A 14,768-nucleotide genomic window follows, 5' to 3' on the forward strand; every position below is an offset into this window, starting at 1 on the left:
CCAGATAAGAAGAACAACAGGGGGAGAAGGGAAGAGGAAAAGTGATGGGGAAGGGAAGAGGGGGGGGGGATGAAATGGCAAAGTGGGTGGTAAAGAAGGGGGTTATGAATTAGCACAAAGGGTAATAAAGGGGGAATTAAATGGCACGGGGGGGGGAGTCGAGGAAAAATGATGTGGTACAAGGGGTAAGGGGCGGCGGGAGGATGATTTGGCACAAGGCCTATGGCATAGTATTATACAGTATTATTGACAATACACTGATATAACCTGGCTAAGGCAGGATATATCAGTGGATCAGCGATCAGCAGCAGATATGGGGACCCTCCTCTGCAATTTTAGCTCACAGAACCCCCTCGATAACATCGTGGGGGTTCAGTGATCTCCACTGAACTACCGTAAATTTTCACTTTCATTTTAGATGCCGTGATCGGCATTGATCACAGTGTCTAAAGCGTTAAATGCCGGGCAGCGGTGGGATTGCATAAGCAGTGAATGTCTGGCTATTGATAATAACCAACACTTACTGCTCTGAAGCAAGCACAGCTCCTACTCTCGCTTCAAAGCCACTTAACGTGTCAGGGAATACAGGTAGTAACTTCTGTGATGTCAACTGGTTACCTGCTCGTTTCCCTGCTTCTTACTTCCAAGACCAACTTGTTTGGGCAATGACAGCTGGCCGGCTTACCTAATCCCTAAATGAGGCAGAATACCACTGCGGGCAGTGAGGGACTTGCTGAGTGGGCTGTCATTGCCAAGATAAGTTTATCCCAGAAGTTGGAAGCAGAGTGAGGAGAAAGGGAGCGAATGACATCACAGCGGGAGCTGCAGGGAACCCCCAGGTGGGTATGCCTCTTTTTTTAATAGTGGCCCATGCAAAATATTACATTTTTTAATATCTAGATAACCCCTTTAATAACAAGGTATTCTGTAATAGGATATTTGAGAATACGTTTTCTAAACCAGACAACCTATTTCAAATTGAGATTCAGAAACCTTGACCGTCACTAGTGTTTTGTCTGTCTTTTAAATGTTAATTAAAAAATGACACCTGTCAGATAAAAACACAATATTTTTCAAATATATTATTCATGGAAATGTGCAATGATACATCTGCCAGTATCTGGAGTGTCATCATTTTAGCAGAGACACTTTGAAAAGAGACACTTTCCTTAAAACTATAAGTTGGCAGATGAACGCTATTTAGAAAATTGTACAGCGCAAGAGTGCTTTTTAAAAATTTTATTTACTTACAGCATTTGCGTCCACATTGCTCTTTTCCTTTATCAAGCAGCATACTGAGAGCAAATTTAATTCTGCGCAAGTCATCAGATACCTTTGTGTCATGTCCACCTGGTATTTACCCAGCTCAGTATATAGCAACTGCTTGCATTGAAGACATCCTTTTTAAGAAATAACTGCGGTTTAGATAAGTCTTTGTATGTATAGAAAAGTTTAAAGTCCTTTTGCTCAAGCTCTTTGAACAAACTATACCAGTATCTGACAACACTGCTGTCATTTCCACTGACCTCGAACCCAGGCCAGTGAAGGTGTATCTCCAAAACAAGCTGTCCAATCTGCTCGATAATACCCTCTAGTATAATATTTTCTAAGATCTTCCATTCTGCGCTTTCCATGTCTGCTTTAAGGACATCAATCTAAAAGTAAATACACAATGGTTAGGTGTGTCACTTCAGCGATATCTGCAATCATCAAGAAAAATAGGGCATCAAAACAATAAATAAAGCACCTAAATCAGGTTTTTATTATGAACATTATTCAGTTTTTATGACTATTTGCATATTTTTTTTTTGATTTAGCTAGTTATCACACAGATGCAAAAAGATCACTGCGGCACTCCAAAATGGTGGTTCAAGTGGGTAGCATTTATTCCATCCAGAAACACACAACAACGCTTCAGCTGCTACATACAGCCTTTCTCAATCGGCTTGAGAAAGGCTGAATTGTAGCAGCCGAAACGTTGTCATGTGTTTCTGGATAGAATAAATGCTACCCACTTGAACCACCATTTTGGAGTGCCGCAGTGATCTTTTTGCATTTGTATCTACTTATGGAAGCCTGCAACCTGGGATTTCCGCTCTGACGTGCACCCAGCTTCAGTCCATCTTCAGGAGTGCTGCTACCTTATTTCTTTTTTGGATTTGTAGTTTTCACACAGGCCACTGGAGCAGTCACAACAGCTAGACACTTCTTTTTCTGTATAATACTTGTCAGCTTTGCTGCAATTACTGGTACAGTCATTAAAGTGTACCAGTCGTCACAGATTAATGGTACAGTCAATTACTGGTACAATCATTAAAGTGTACCAGTCGTCACAGATTAATGGTACAGTCAATTACTGGTACAATCATTAAAGTGTACCAGTCGTCAAAGAAGTCATCAGAGAAGCAGAGCCCTGAATAATGTTGATTTCATAGAGCATATGAGGAGCAAGAGCTGTGGTACCGGTTTGTCTAATTTATATTTCCTATTATCAGCCCCATGTTGTCAGTAGCTCATATTGTGAACATGAGCTGACAGACCCCTTTCAATACCAAGTCTATTATACTGCTAAAGGCCTAGACAGGGCAGGATAGTAACGCTATACACACAGATAAAGCTTTGTGTGCATTTCCTCGGTCACTCCCTGGCTTTTGGGTGAAAGTCTATACTGTACTTTATAATTTCTTAAAAGGAACCTGTCATCAGATTTTACCCTAAATAACTGTTGACAACACCTCATATAGGGTAAAAATCTGCTTTCTTACCATGTCTGGATGTCCTCCAGGCCATAGGTGAAAGACGCTCCAGCCTGTAACTACTTCTACTAGATGTCATTGACAGCCTGGGCACAGCCGACATCACCAATCTCATTCTACATTTCTCATTCTACATTTTTCATTCCTCTTCTACACTAGATCTTAATCAACAAAACACACAAGATACCCATTTACTGTACACATACCTGCTGACTTTGCAAAGCATCTTAAAAAGGTTGAAATCCGTTTGCATTCTCTATTGTTAGGCTCGGTTTCCACACAAGTTTTTTTCTGGCATTTTTTGGAAAACTACCATAAGACTGTCTTTGAGCCAAAGCCAAAAGTGTATTCAAAAAGAAGAAGAATGGGAAGTATAAAGAAAGGACTTATATTGCTTCTTCTTACTGGATCCACTTCTCAAAAACTGTAGTGGCAGTTTAAAAAAAAAAACACACCAGGAAAAACCTGTGTGGAAAACTAGCCTAAGGGCTAAGGGCTCCTTGCACTACTCACAGCAGATTTTCACCAGTGGAATCTCTGCTGTTGAAAATGCGCCGCAGACCCCATTGAAGTTAATGGGGCCTGCGCTGTTTTTTTAACAGCAGAGATTCTGCCTGTATGGCCCAAGGCCTGATTATGGAATCATACATGTGCATTATAATTGTATTTGTGTATAATTCAAGACATGGGTGAGGGTTCATTCAGACTGTGTATCTGTTTTGTGTATTGGTGTTTTATTGGGGGGGCTGTTGGTGGTATACTTCTTTTGAAGTCAAAAGCTTTCGTAGCAGCAGGATATGAGATGTCTCTGGTCCCATTATAAAAACAAAACTGAGATAAGGGACCCGGAAGAGAGATGCCCCCCACCTGGTGGGATCAGAGGGAAGGGGAAATGGAGTTTTCCCTCCAGAAAAAACACTATAAAACTGAGATGCTGGACAAACCTTTGTTCAAGCCTGGTGCAAAAGCCGACAAGATCCTAAGATACAGCTGGACTCTCACTCACAAGGACTGCTATACCATTATGCTGTAGGGACTTTCTTTTTGTTTTCTGAAATCTTTTATATATTTTTTGTACCTGTATGTCATTTGTTTATTTTATACGTATCACTGATACCTTTTATCAGATTAAATATTTAATTAATCAGCTCTGGTCTTTGATCTCTAAATATAGGAGCTCACCTTTCTGAAGGAAGCTCTGGTGAAACACGTTTATCAAAGGGTTAATTTAGTGACCTGCTGGGACTAGTAGTGGATACCCTAGTAGTGGATCACTGTTTGCATTTTCTACTTCATTGTGTTTATAGTGCATTACTAAAAGGGTATGTTTTGAAGATTTCTATGGTCTAGTTTCTTACATTTTTACTGGGGCCATGAAGCATACATTATGTGTTTTGGCTTATAGTGCAGTCTGTAAAGGTTTTTTCTTTTTAATGTGAAGCCATTCACTTTCATGTTCACAAAATTGTCTTGAGGAAATATAAACAACACTTTTTTAACTCCTGCCCCACAACATCATGCATGTCAAGATAAGAATGAGATAATTACTAGAGCTTAAATGTGAAAAGGTTTCGCCCTGTGGGTATGGCTCCTAAGTGTAAGGTCCACAACTATCAGCACAGATTCACAAGTGTAAAGGTTCCCATACACATTTGAATAATGTTAGTAAAACAAATGATTTTATCCAAAAACTCAAAGGCAGACAGTCATTGCCTGACATAAAGTCAGCCTTGTTTAAAATGTAATCATTATCTATGTGTTAGATGATCATTGGTTCAACAGTTGTTCAACCATTAACCTAACTAGGTAAAGCACTTCAGGAATTTTTAAAATATTTTTTGTTTTTGTTTGTAAAGTGCAATGTAGGCTATTATTAGGAATAGTGTAGAGGTTCTTGTGTATGCCTTGTGCTTACCTGTTTTAGCTGATGTGCCAGGCATGGGTTTTTGACCATATTGATTCTATTTTATCACTTAAATGATTTCCTAATGCTGCCTACATTTCCATGAATCCTCTGGCTTTACAGAGAAGGGGTGGAGTTTAATTACTGCAGTTCATCTAACTAGGCAGCTTGTACAGTAGTTCAGCCAGGTGAACTGATTAGACTCATAAGTGAGCTGGGGTCAATTCACAAGATGTGACATTTTGGTAAAATTTTTTATTCAAAGATTGTTTTTATTGAAATATTGCCATACTGCCTTTTGGCAGTTTTCGCTGTCATTTTCCACAATTGCAGGTACAAATTACACATTTTAACTGTGATTTGCAAAATTGGGGTTACCACGCCATTTTGCTGCAATTTTGGAAAAATACAGTAAAAACAGAAAAGTCACATCAAACATACAGGTATAGCTGGAAGGGGAAGGGTCTGGGAGCTGACAGGAGGCATTCAATAGGGGATGTTGTCATCCTGTAGTTCACATGATGTCAATCAGGACAGAACACTTCCTCTCAGACTTAACTATGATATCAGTTGTGCAGACCCACCCTGAGGTAAGTGACGTGAGTGGCATTATATAGCTGTTGTGCAATAAAAGCAGAGTTGCACTTCTATAGAAAGGTATGGGAAAAGTCACATAGCTGCCTTGGTCCCCTTTCACTTTAATGAAATGTAAATGTTAAAGGGGTACTCTGGACAAAAAAAGTTTTCAAATCAACTGGTGCCAGAAAGTTATAGAGATTTGTAAATTACTTATTTTTAAAGATCTTTAACTTTCAAGTAGCTATCAGCTGCTGTATACAAAAGAAAGTTGTGTAGTCCTTTCCAGTCTGCCCACAGTGCTCTCTGCTGACACCTCTGTCAGTGTAAGGAATTGTTCCATAGAAAACCTCTCCTGCTTCTGACAGTTCCTGACACGGACAGAGGTGTCTACAGAGAGCACTGTGGTCAGACTGGAAAGAACTTTACAACTTTCTCTGGGGAATATAGCAGTTGAGGTTAAGATTCTTAAATAGAAGTAAGTTACAAATCTGTATATCTTTCAGGCACCAGTTGATTTGAAAACATGTTGTTCCCTGCTGTTGGGTTAATAACTCATTTGTGAATTATTAATTATGGTCAACAAAAATATGAAAAATATTATGACCGTTATGAATTGCCAAAAATATACAAACAATGCAATTCACCATATCTGGGCCCGACTATTTTCCCAGATATGAGTTCTTTGAAGTAGTGGTAGAAGTAACTTTTGCAATATAATAAAATAATAACGCAGTTATTATAAAAATGATATGTACATTTATTGGTTACAATTGATTAACATTAAAGAGTAATGGACCATGATAATAAATGAAATCAATGACATAATGTCAGATATAAATCAATGATATGTTAGTAAGCTATTTAATAATATTAAGCTTAGTCAAAGAAGTAGGTTAGTTCAGAGATCATTTATATTACTTTGTATAGAGTTCATCAGATTACATGATATCTTATGGGCATTTTACATATTTAAAATGGGAGTAGACTCCGCCCAGTTCTAACCACAATGATCTTTGGTAAGAAACAGTACTAAATATATAATTTATAGTTTGCTACAAATTAGGAAGACTTAAGTTTCCTTGTGGGAATTATTATATCATGTGGTGGAGCAGAGAAAGATCCCATCAGACTATGCTAATATGCAACATGATTGCACTGATTCCCATAAGACGTGCCCCGTTCATCTGCAGGAGAAGGGAGTATGGCTTATAAATTACTATTACCATCTCATAATTGAGATTATATATAAGCCAGGTCTGCTCCTCTATATAATATAATTCCTTCCACATTAAAAATGAGGTAACTTAATCAAATAAGAAACCTTTGTATCTTACCGAGTGTGCGCATAGTTGCGCTTCTGGATAAAAGAAAGATGGCTGCCTGGGGTCCATGGAAACGGCTGTAGTCATAACCGGTTATCCAAGAAGAAATTACTTATGGAATAAAGTTCTCTCCCTGACTCTTCATGGCTCCGCGCCTTCAGGTAGCCTCTAGGAACTTCAGTAATGAAGATCTGTGATGCTTCCTCTTGCTATCTTTTGCAGTCCTCCTGCAGTCCCCTTACGCCTGCTTTTAGCTTGTTTTCTGTCTTAAAGATCCACCCAAAAAAATATCAGATCATCCAATGATGACTGGTGGATGTGTGTATGGAAATCATGTTCTCGTTACATGACATCACAGCTAAACATTAATTTACTATAATTGTGTTATAGATGTAAAAGATTATTGTGGCCACCTTATCACCTGTATACACATCAACATCTTTGTACTACAATGGCATTGATACTTCTCAGGCATCTCAAATAGATGGCCAGAGATATAGATAAATAGAATGCAAATGCAACCCATTGTCAAACACACATACCTGTATCCAGGTGTACAGAGTAAAAAATGACAGACAATGGCCCTTATTTACTAAGAGTGGAGTGTAGGTTTCTTTGTGGGTCCCTACAATTTATTTTCCACAGTATTTACTAATGTTTCCCTCCATTTTCCACTTTCCCTACACTTTGCTTTTTTTTACACATGCTCTGATCTGTAGGGTTTTCCTCAGCTCAAATCCACCACATTTTCTGTGGAAACCTTAGTAAATATGTTGGGTTTTTGTGAAAATGTCAGGAACACGCCCCTTTTCAGAGACCACACCCCTTTTTCTGGTTTTCTTAGCAAAATGGAGAGTTAGTTGGGTTTTTTCAATTCTGGCACAAAATCTGGCGTAGACAGAATTTCTGTCGCAATGCGACAGAATCTGGCGCACAAACCGACAAAACATGTCGGGTTTGCAATAGTAAATAAGGGCCAATGAGTTTTACTCTCTAGGACTTTCATTTGAGACTTGTCATTGTTTTTGTAGAACTGTCAACAGACCACTGACTGACTTGTTTGCTAGAACCCTTGGCTTCTGTCTACATGTCTCTTAGAAGAGATAACACCTTTGCAATCATTGAAAGGAATACACATTTCTAGAGAGATACTTTGATCTTTCAATGAACTCCACTAAGGCCTACTTACTTGGGGCCTTTTGAGAATTCATACAACATGGCGGACACTTTGCCATGTTTTATCTTTCCTATATCTTTCATATTATAACATCTGATTACATCGGTACCAAATAGCCCGACACTCCGAAGTGCCCATGTAATGCTGTCTGAAAGCATCTAGCCTAAGCCTAGCTATTCTGATGACTACAATAGAATATACTACTAAGGCTCGGTGCAGACTGCGTCTTAACCTTATACGTTTGGTGACTACACTGGGAAAACTTCCTAGGATAAAAGTCAAATATCTACATTCCAAACCGAAAGGGTCTCTGTAGGGGAGTTATACGTTGGTACACCTTTTTTCTTCCTTTAGAAGAAACGTAGCAGACTTTCAATGCCTTCATTTTTATGTCTAATGTGTCAGCTCTTCTGTTTTTGTCACTAATATCACTCCAAACTTTCAATATGAGACAGAGAATTTAATATGCTATGCAGTTATTATAGTCATATGGTAAAAATTACCCACATCTTCTGCAGATTTTAGTTTTGTCTCTTGATACGTAGTGAACTTTAAGCAATTGCACAATCTTAACTGAAAGCAGAACTGTTAATTCTTGGTAATAATAATTATATAGTATAATAAAAGTACAATCTCCATACACCCTTCATAAAGTTCAGTTTAATTTTCAATTACACTGTTAGCCCTGGGCTATATTGTTAAATGAGAGCAAAAGTGCTTATTTCAAAAACATACAATCACTTTAAGAAAAAAAAAAAAACAGACAGCAATATACAGTGAAAAAAAAATCTAAGTAAATAGATTCAGGGACTATGGTTTATTTTGTTATATGTATCTACAAATCTAGTACAATCATATTGTTAGGATGGAGGACACACAGGCTCAGTAGCTCAGTCCCAACAATTAGATCCTACCGGACAGGGGTACCAGAATGATTTGTACTATTGATACAGTCAATAATAATCAGTGTGTTAGAAATAGCTTCTTCTCACTAAATACATTGGGGGAGATTTATCAAAACTTGCCCAGAGGAAAAGTTGCTTAGTTGTCCATAGCAACCAATCCGATTGCTTCATTCATTTCTAAAAATGAAAGAAGGAATCTGAAAAATGAAAGAAGGAATCTGAAAAATGAAAGAAGGAATCTGAAAAGAAAGAAGGAATCTGAAAAATGAAAGAAGGAATCTGAAAAATGAAAGAAGGAATCTGAAAAATGAAAGAAGTGATCTGATTGGTTGCTATGGGCAACTCAGCAACTTTTCCTCTGAACAGGCTTTGATAAATCTCCCCCATTGTGCTGACATTCTGAAAGGGTATCAAAAGAACAGCAGTGGACACCATAACAAGTATGCAACAGCAATAAGCAGACACAATATCATTTTTAAATTCTTCTTTTAAAAACTAGTGTTTTGCATGCTATAACAAAGTAAATTATTATTTATTAACTCATGGATATTTTATCTAGGTTAGTTTGTGTGTTTTTTTTAAATCATAAATACATATGTATCATATAAGTATTGATGAGTACACCATTCAGTACAATAAAAAGTTAAAAAATTCTCAAAAAATACTCAAAAGACACTAAGGTCTGTTAAATGTTTTCCCTAATACCTCTAAATGAAAACTCTGAAAGTAGGAAAGGATGCCATTATGGTTACATAGCTTTGTACATTCATAAAGTTTTACGGATGAGTTGCATACTTAGAAAAGTGTGTACGAAGCTCAACCTGAGAATTCTTCTGGATGAGCAGTGAACAACTGGCAGAGAAGACAAATACAACATCAGATGTTAATTTTGAATATACCTTAATTAAATAGCTCCAGGGAACTCGGCTTCTATGCAAACAAAACCTGTCACTTGACCACCAATGAATCATTTTGTTCTTTGCTCAATAGTTAAATTCCTGACGCCTTCAGTTTTAGGATGGGTTAATTTCCCAATCACAAAACAGTCTTATGCATGAGTCGACAATGTCTGCACATGTAGCCCCGCTCATACATCTCTAGGTGTTCCAAAAAATTACTAAGCATATCAACTAATGAGAAGTAACTATGCCAAAGGCAAAAATTCTAGTTTTGGATACAACTAAATAGCTGGTCAGTGAGAAGTTTGAACCAAAAACACTATGTCTGGAGAACGTCTCCTTGTCAGAAGTTTTCTAGCAATGGGACATGTCTCATCTTCAAGCCTGAGGCTGACCATAAACAAGTAGATGTTACCTTATACCTTCTTCCAATGAGGAAATGGAATAGAAGGTTTAAAGAGTACCTGTCATGATCTTGTTAAATTTTATAACTTCACTTCACTGTCCCCATCATGATAAACCACCCCCTGCCTTTATTTTTATTATTTTTTAGTTTTCTACCTTGATATTGCTCTGTATTTTCTGTTCAGTCTCAGTCAGATTCACAGACTGGGAAAGGAGTGTTCCCCAGCAGGCGTGACATCATCTGAAGCCATACAGGGGAGAACCTCCTCCCTTACTCTGGTACGAGAAGTTCAGTTTGAGATGAGCTATGATTAGCTAAGGCTGCAAACCCCCCACCCCCACCCTCAGCACTCCAGACTACATTTCCTGATTTTGGACTTCTGCTAGGCCAGCAGGAGTCCAAAGTCTGTGCAAGAGATGGGGGGAAATGTGCACTGGACAAGTAGGGAGACACCTAGTGGCAGCTTTTTTAAGCGAAAATAAAACATAGAAAACTTTTTTTTAAACAAAGTACATTAGAATTTTTTTTATTTACCATAAGGAGTGTAATAGCAAAAATGAGTTTTACTGACAGTGCCCATCACACAATTCTATACAGTTGCCTATTTCAGAATAAGGCTTTGGGGTAGAAATTGCTAGGTCAGTTTGCTCAGTCGTCAGACTTGTAACTAAGTTATGTATCCTTAAAGGGCTGAGCGTGGGCAAAACCCCTAATGGACATTCAAAAGTAGCCATTCTGGTTAAGAAATACAAAATACAGGTTAAACTCTAGAGGATCACAACATAAGTAGATTTTAATCCCTTATGGGTAGAGTCCTCTCTTCCTTGTTACCAGTCTGTCACTCATTTATAGTACTTGTTTTTGTCAAATGTTGTGTGTTTATAACCTTTTCTTGACATGTACAGCTCCCTGGAATTATTCATATAATAATAATAATAATAATATTTTTAATAATAATTATTATTAGTAATAATAGTAATAATTATTATCAAAGATCCTTAAAGGGGTATTCCAAAGGATAGGTGATAAGATGTCCGATCGAGGGGGGCCCGCCGCTGGGACCCCCCATTATCTCCCATTCTATGCGGGTCTGCGTCTCCAGTTTCGGAAACCTCCGGGTTGACCGGAGACGTGACGTCACGCCAAGCCCCCTCCATTCATGTCTATGGGAGGGTGCGTAACAGCTGTCACGCCCCCTCCCATAGACATGAATGGAGGGGGCTTGGCATTACATCACGTCTTCAGTCCCGGAAACCCAGAGGAGACCTGTCATGTAAGGAGCTCTGGCCGGCTTCTTACATGACCGTGCGCTCAGCCTATCACTGGCGGAGGTGGGACATCGCAGCAGCCGGCAATACGCTGACGGCTCTGTGACGTTCTGAGCCTAAAGAAGAAAGAAGACCTGCAGCACTGGAGGATCAGGACATGTTATCTCCGCAACGGGGGAATGTAGCAATGTGAGTTAAAGTTTTTTTTTTTTTCTTTTTGCAGCCCGGGCACAGGGAAACAAGTTTGCTTTTTACTGCATATCTCCTTTAATGTAGAAAGTACAAGACAAAATTCATGAAAGCAAAGTTGCTTAACTATATAAGCAGCTAGAAACTGTAATATGTTGCTACATTATGTTATGTTCTTAAATGTTTCAATATAGACTGATTTACAAAGGTAAGATATTAATACAGAAGTGTACCTTACCTTCCAGTGTCCAAACTCATTCAGAATGGTCTTCAGCTTCTTAGTATTACTATGTAATCTATGTGGAGCTATCGCTGGGTTAGGATCCCTCCAGTCAACAGACAGACGATGATGCCAGAGCCCCTCTGCTTCATGGATGTGGGCAGATGGGATGCTTGGATCAAACCGATGGACTTCACATCCTTCCGAAGCCATACTGAATTCAAATATGTTCTCCTCTTCCCCTAATCTGAAAACATTTGTTATTGTATCATTATTATTATGGTATATCTTTAGAAAGAGCTGAAAAAATTAGGACTTGAAAAGTGTTACATTTGATAACTGTATTGGACTGTATTGAACCCTTTGCATAATACATAAAGATCAGATGTGTGGGAGCTAAGCTCCCACCATAATTTCATTAGTACACTGACGTCACTAAGGTTTTTTTTTTATTTTTAAGTGAATAGAGATGATACTGAAAAATGTCTGTTTCTATTTTCTTATTGTAATTAATTTTATTTCATTTTTTGGACATTATTATGCTCTGTTTACACTAAGTTTTTAACCCCTTAAGGACGCAGGACGTAAATGTACGTCCTGGTGAGGTGGTACTTAACGCACCAGGACGTACATTTACGTCCTAAGCATAACCGCGGGCATCGGAGCGATGCCCGTGTCATGCGCGGCTGATCCCGGCTGCTGATCGCAGCCAGGGACCCGCCGGCAATGGCCGACGCCCGCGATCTCGCGGGCGTCCGCCATTAACCCCTCAGGTGCCGGGATCAATACAGATCCCGGCATCTGCGGCAGTTCGCGATTAAAATGAACGATCGGATCGCCCGCAGCGCTGCTGCGGGGATCCGATCATTCATAACGCCACACGAAGGTCCCCTCACCTTCCTCCGTGCGGCTCCCGGCGTCTCCTGCTCTGGTCTGTGATCGAGCAGACCAGAGCAGAAGATCACCGAAAACACTGATCTGTTCTATGTCCTATACATAGAACAGATCAGTATTAGCAATCATGGTATTGCTATGAATAGTCCCCTATGGGGACTATTCAAGTGTAAAAAAAAAAGTAAAAAAATGTAAAAGTAAAAGTAAAAAAAAAGTGAAAAATCCCCTCCCCCAATAAAAAAGTAAAACGTCCGTTTTTTCCTATTTTACCCCCAAAAAGCGTAAAAAACATTTTTTATAGACATATTTGGTATCGCCGCATGCGTAAATGTCCGAACTATTAAAATAAAATGTTAATGATCCCGTACGGTGAACGGCGTGAACGAAAAAAAATTTAAAAAGTCCAAAATTCCTACTTTTTTAATACATTTTATTAAAAAAAAATTATAAAAAATTTATTAAAAGTTTTTTATATGCAAATGTGGTATCAAAAAAAAGTACAGATCATGGCGCAAAAAATGAGCCCCCATACCGCCGCTTATACGGAAAAATAAAAAAGTTATAGGTCATCAAAATAAAGGGATTATAAACGTACTAATTTGGTTAAAAAGTTTGTGATTTTTTTTAAGCGCAACAATAATATAAAAGTATATAATAATGGGTATCATTTTAATCGTATTGACCCTCAGAATAAAGAACACACGTCATTTTTACCATAAATTGTACGGCGTGAAAACAAAACCTTCCAAAATTAGCAAAATTGCGTTTTTCGTTTTAATTTCCCCACAAAAATAGTGTTTTTTGGTTGCGCCATACATTTTATGATATAATGAGTGATGTCATTACAAAGGACAACTGGTCGCGCAAAAAACAAGCCCTCATACTAGTCTGTGGATGAAAATATAAAAGAGTTATGATTTTTAGAAGGCGAGGAGGAAAAAATGAAAATGTAAAAATTAAATTGTCTGAGTCCTTAAGGCCAAAATGGGCTGAGTCCTTAAGGGGTTAAAGGGTCTAGCAGAGGTATGATGGATTAGCCACATAGCTATGATGGATTAGTGGCATTGATTTATATGTAAAAAATGTATACTATATTCATGTTATGTATATTTTTTAACTGGATCCTACTCTGTAAAATAGTTCAGAAGTCTGCACTATTCCATCCAGCACCCATACCCAGAAACCCATATCCACTGGATAAAGAAGCGGCACTCCAAGGTAAGCGTGAAAGCAGTGTGGTTTTATTTACCCATCCAAGTTACAGTGCTACAAAAAATAAGCCATCATATGGATTTTTAGGTGCAAAATTGAAAGGGTTAGGATTTTTAAAAGGTAAGGAGGAAAAGACGAAAGTGTGAAAATGGAAAAACGCTATGTCCTTAAGGGGTGGAAGGCAGAAGAGGTATGTTTCAATGGGTGGGGGCTGATGTGTGAGAGGAAGAAAAATTACCTCACACTTACAAACAAGGAACTATGGGATTTGTTTGAGAGAACCAACTCCATACAGTATTATGGTAATCTTACAACATAGCCATTTAACCCCAAGACAAGCGCAGATCCTTCCTAAGCATGTCCATTACTGTCTGGCAGGTACGTACTAAAATCACTTTATGGTGGATAACCCCTTTAATTGCCAGAATGAAAACTGCAAGATGTTAGTTTTTGTATTTTTTTTTTAAATAAGTAGTAAAAACTGTGAGGAAAAACACCAAAGAGGCTTTAAATAAAATTTTAACGTTAAACATTTTATTTTGTATTTGGAAAACTATTTATATAATCCTTGGAAAAAAAATTCAGCTAGAGTGAGCTACACTACCCCTTTTTTATATTTTATATTTGGACAGTATTTCTAGCTGAAACCAGGAATGGAGCCAGAAACATTAAAATGGAAAGATATGTACCTTGTTCTGTGTGTCTGAGCTCACTCCTGATTTTGACTATAAATAAAAGCCAAAATAATCATTGAAATTCTATGTGTAAACCTAGCCTGATACTGAAAAAGATGTTAAAGGGGTACTCCGCTGTAAACATCTTATCCCCTATCTAAAGAATAGGGAAAGATGTTAGATCGCGGGAGTCCCTCTGCTGGGGACCCCCACAATGTCGGCTGCGGCACCCCTGTCATTCAGTGCACGGAGCGAACTCCGCTCCGTGCCAATGACTGGCGATGCCGGTTGACACGCCCCCTCCATTCCCAAATATGGGAGAAGGTGTGACGGCTATGTACTAGTTGTCACGCCCCTTCCCATA

The 14,768-nt window shown here is 38.5% G+C and overlaps 1 protein-coding gene across 5 annotated transcripts in view; it reads right to left on the bottom strand.

The window, feature by feature from the left end:
* Positions 1–1,230: 1,230 nt before the first annotated feature.
* Positions 1,231–14,768, bottom strand: part of METTL24 (methyltransferase like 24) — a 140,427-nt gene continuing 126,889 nt past the window's right edge. For all 5 annotated transcript variants that reach the window (XM_056566316.1, XM_056566317.1, XM_056566315.1 and 2 more), the window contains 2 exons: positions 11,643–11,871; positions 1,231–1,655 (listed from right to left, as the gene is read on the bottom strand). In XM_056566316.1, the coding sequence (XP_056422291.1) occupies positions 1,341–1,655; positions 11,643–11,871 (544 nt within the window). In that variant the 3' untranslated portion in view covers positions 1,231–1,340. The remainder of the gene's footprint in view (positions 1,656–11,642; positions 11,872–14,768) is intronic.

The sequence above is a fragment of the Hyla sarda genome, chromosome 3 (assembly GCF_029499605.1).
Source record: "Hyla sarda isolate aHylSar1 chromosome 3, aHylSar1.hap1, whole genome shotgun sequence".
NCBI lineage: Eukaryota > Metazoa > Chordata > Amphibia > Anura > Hylidae > Hyla > Hyla sarda.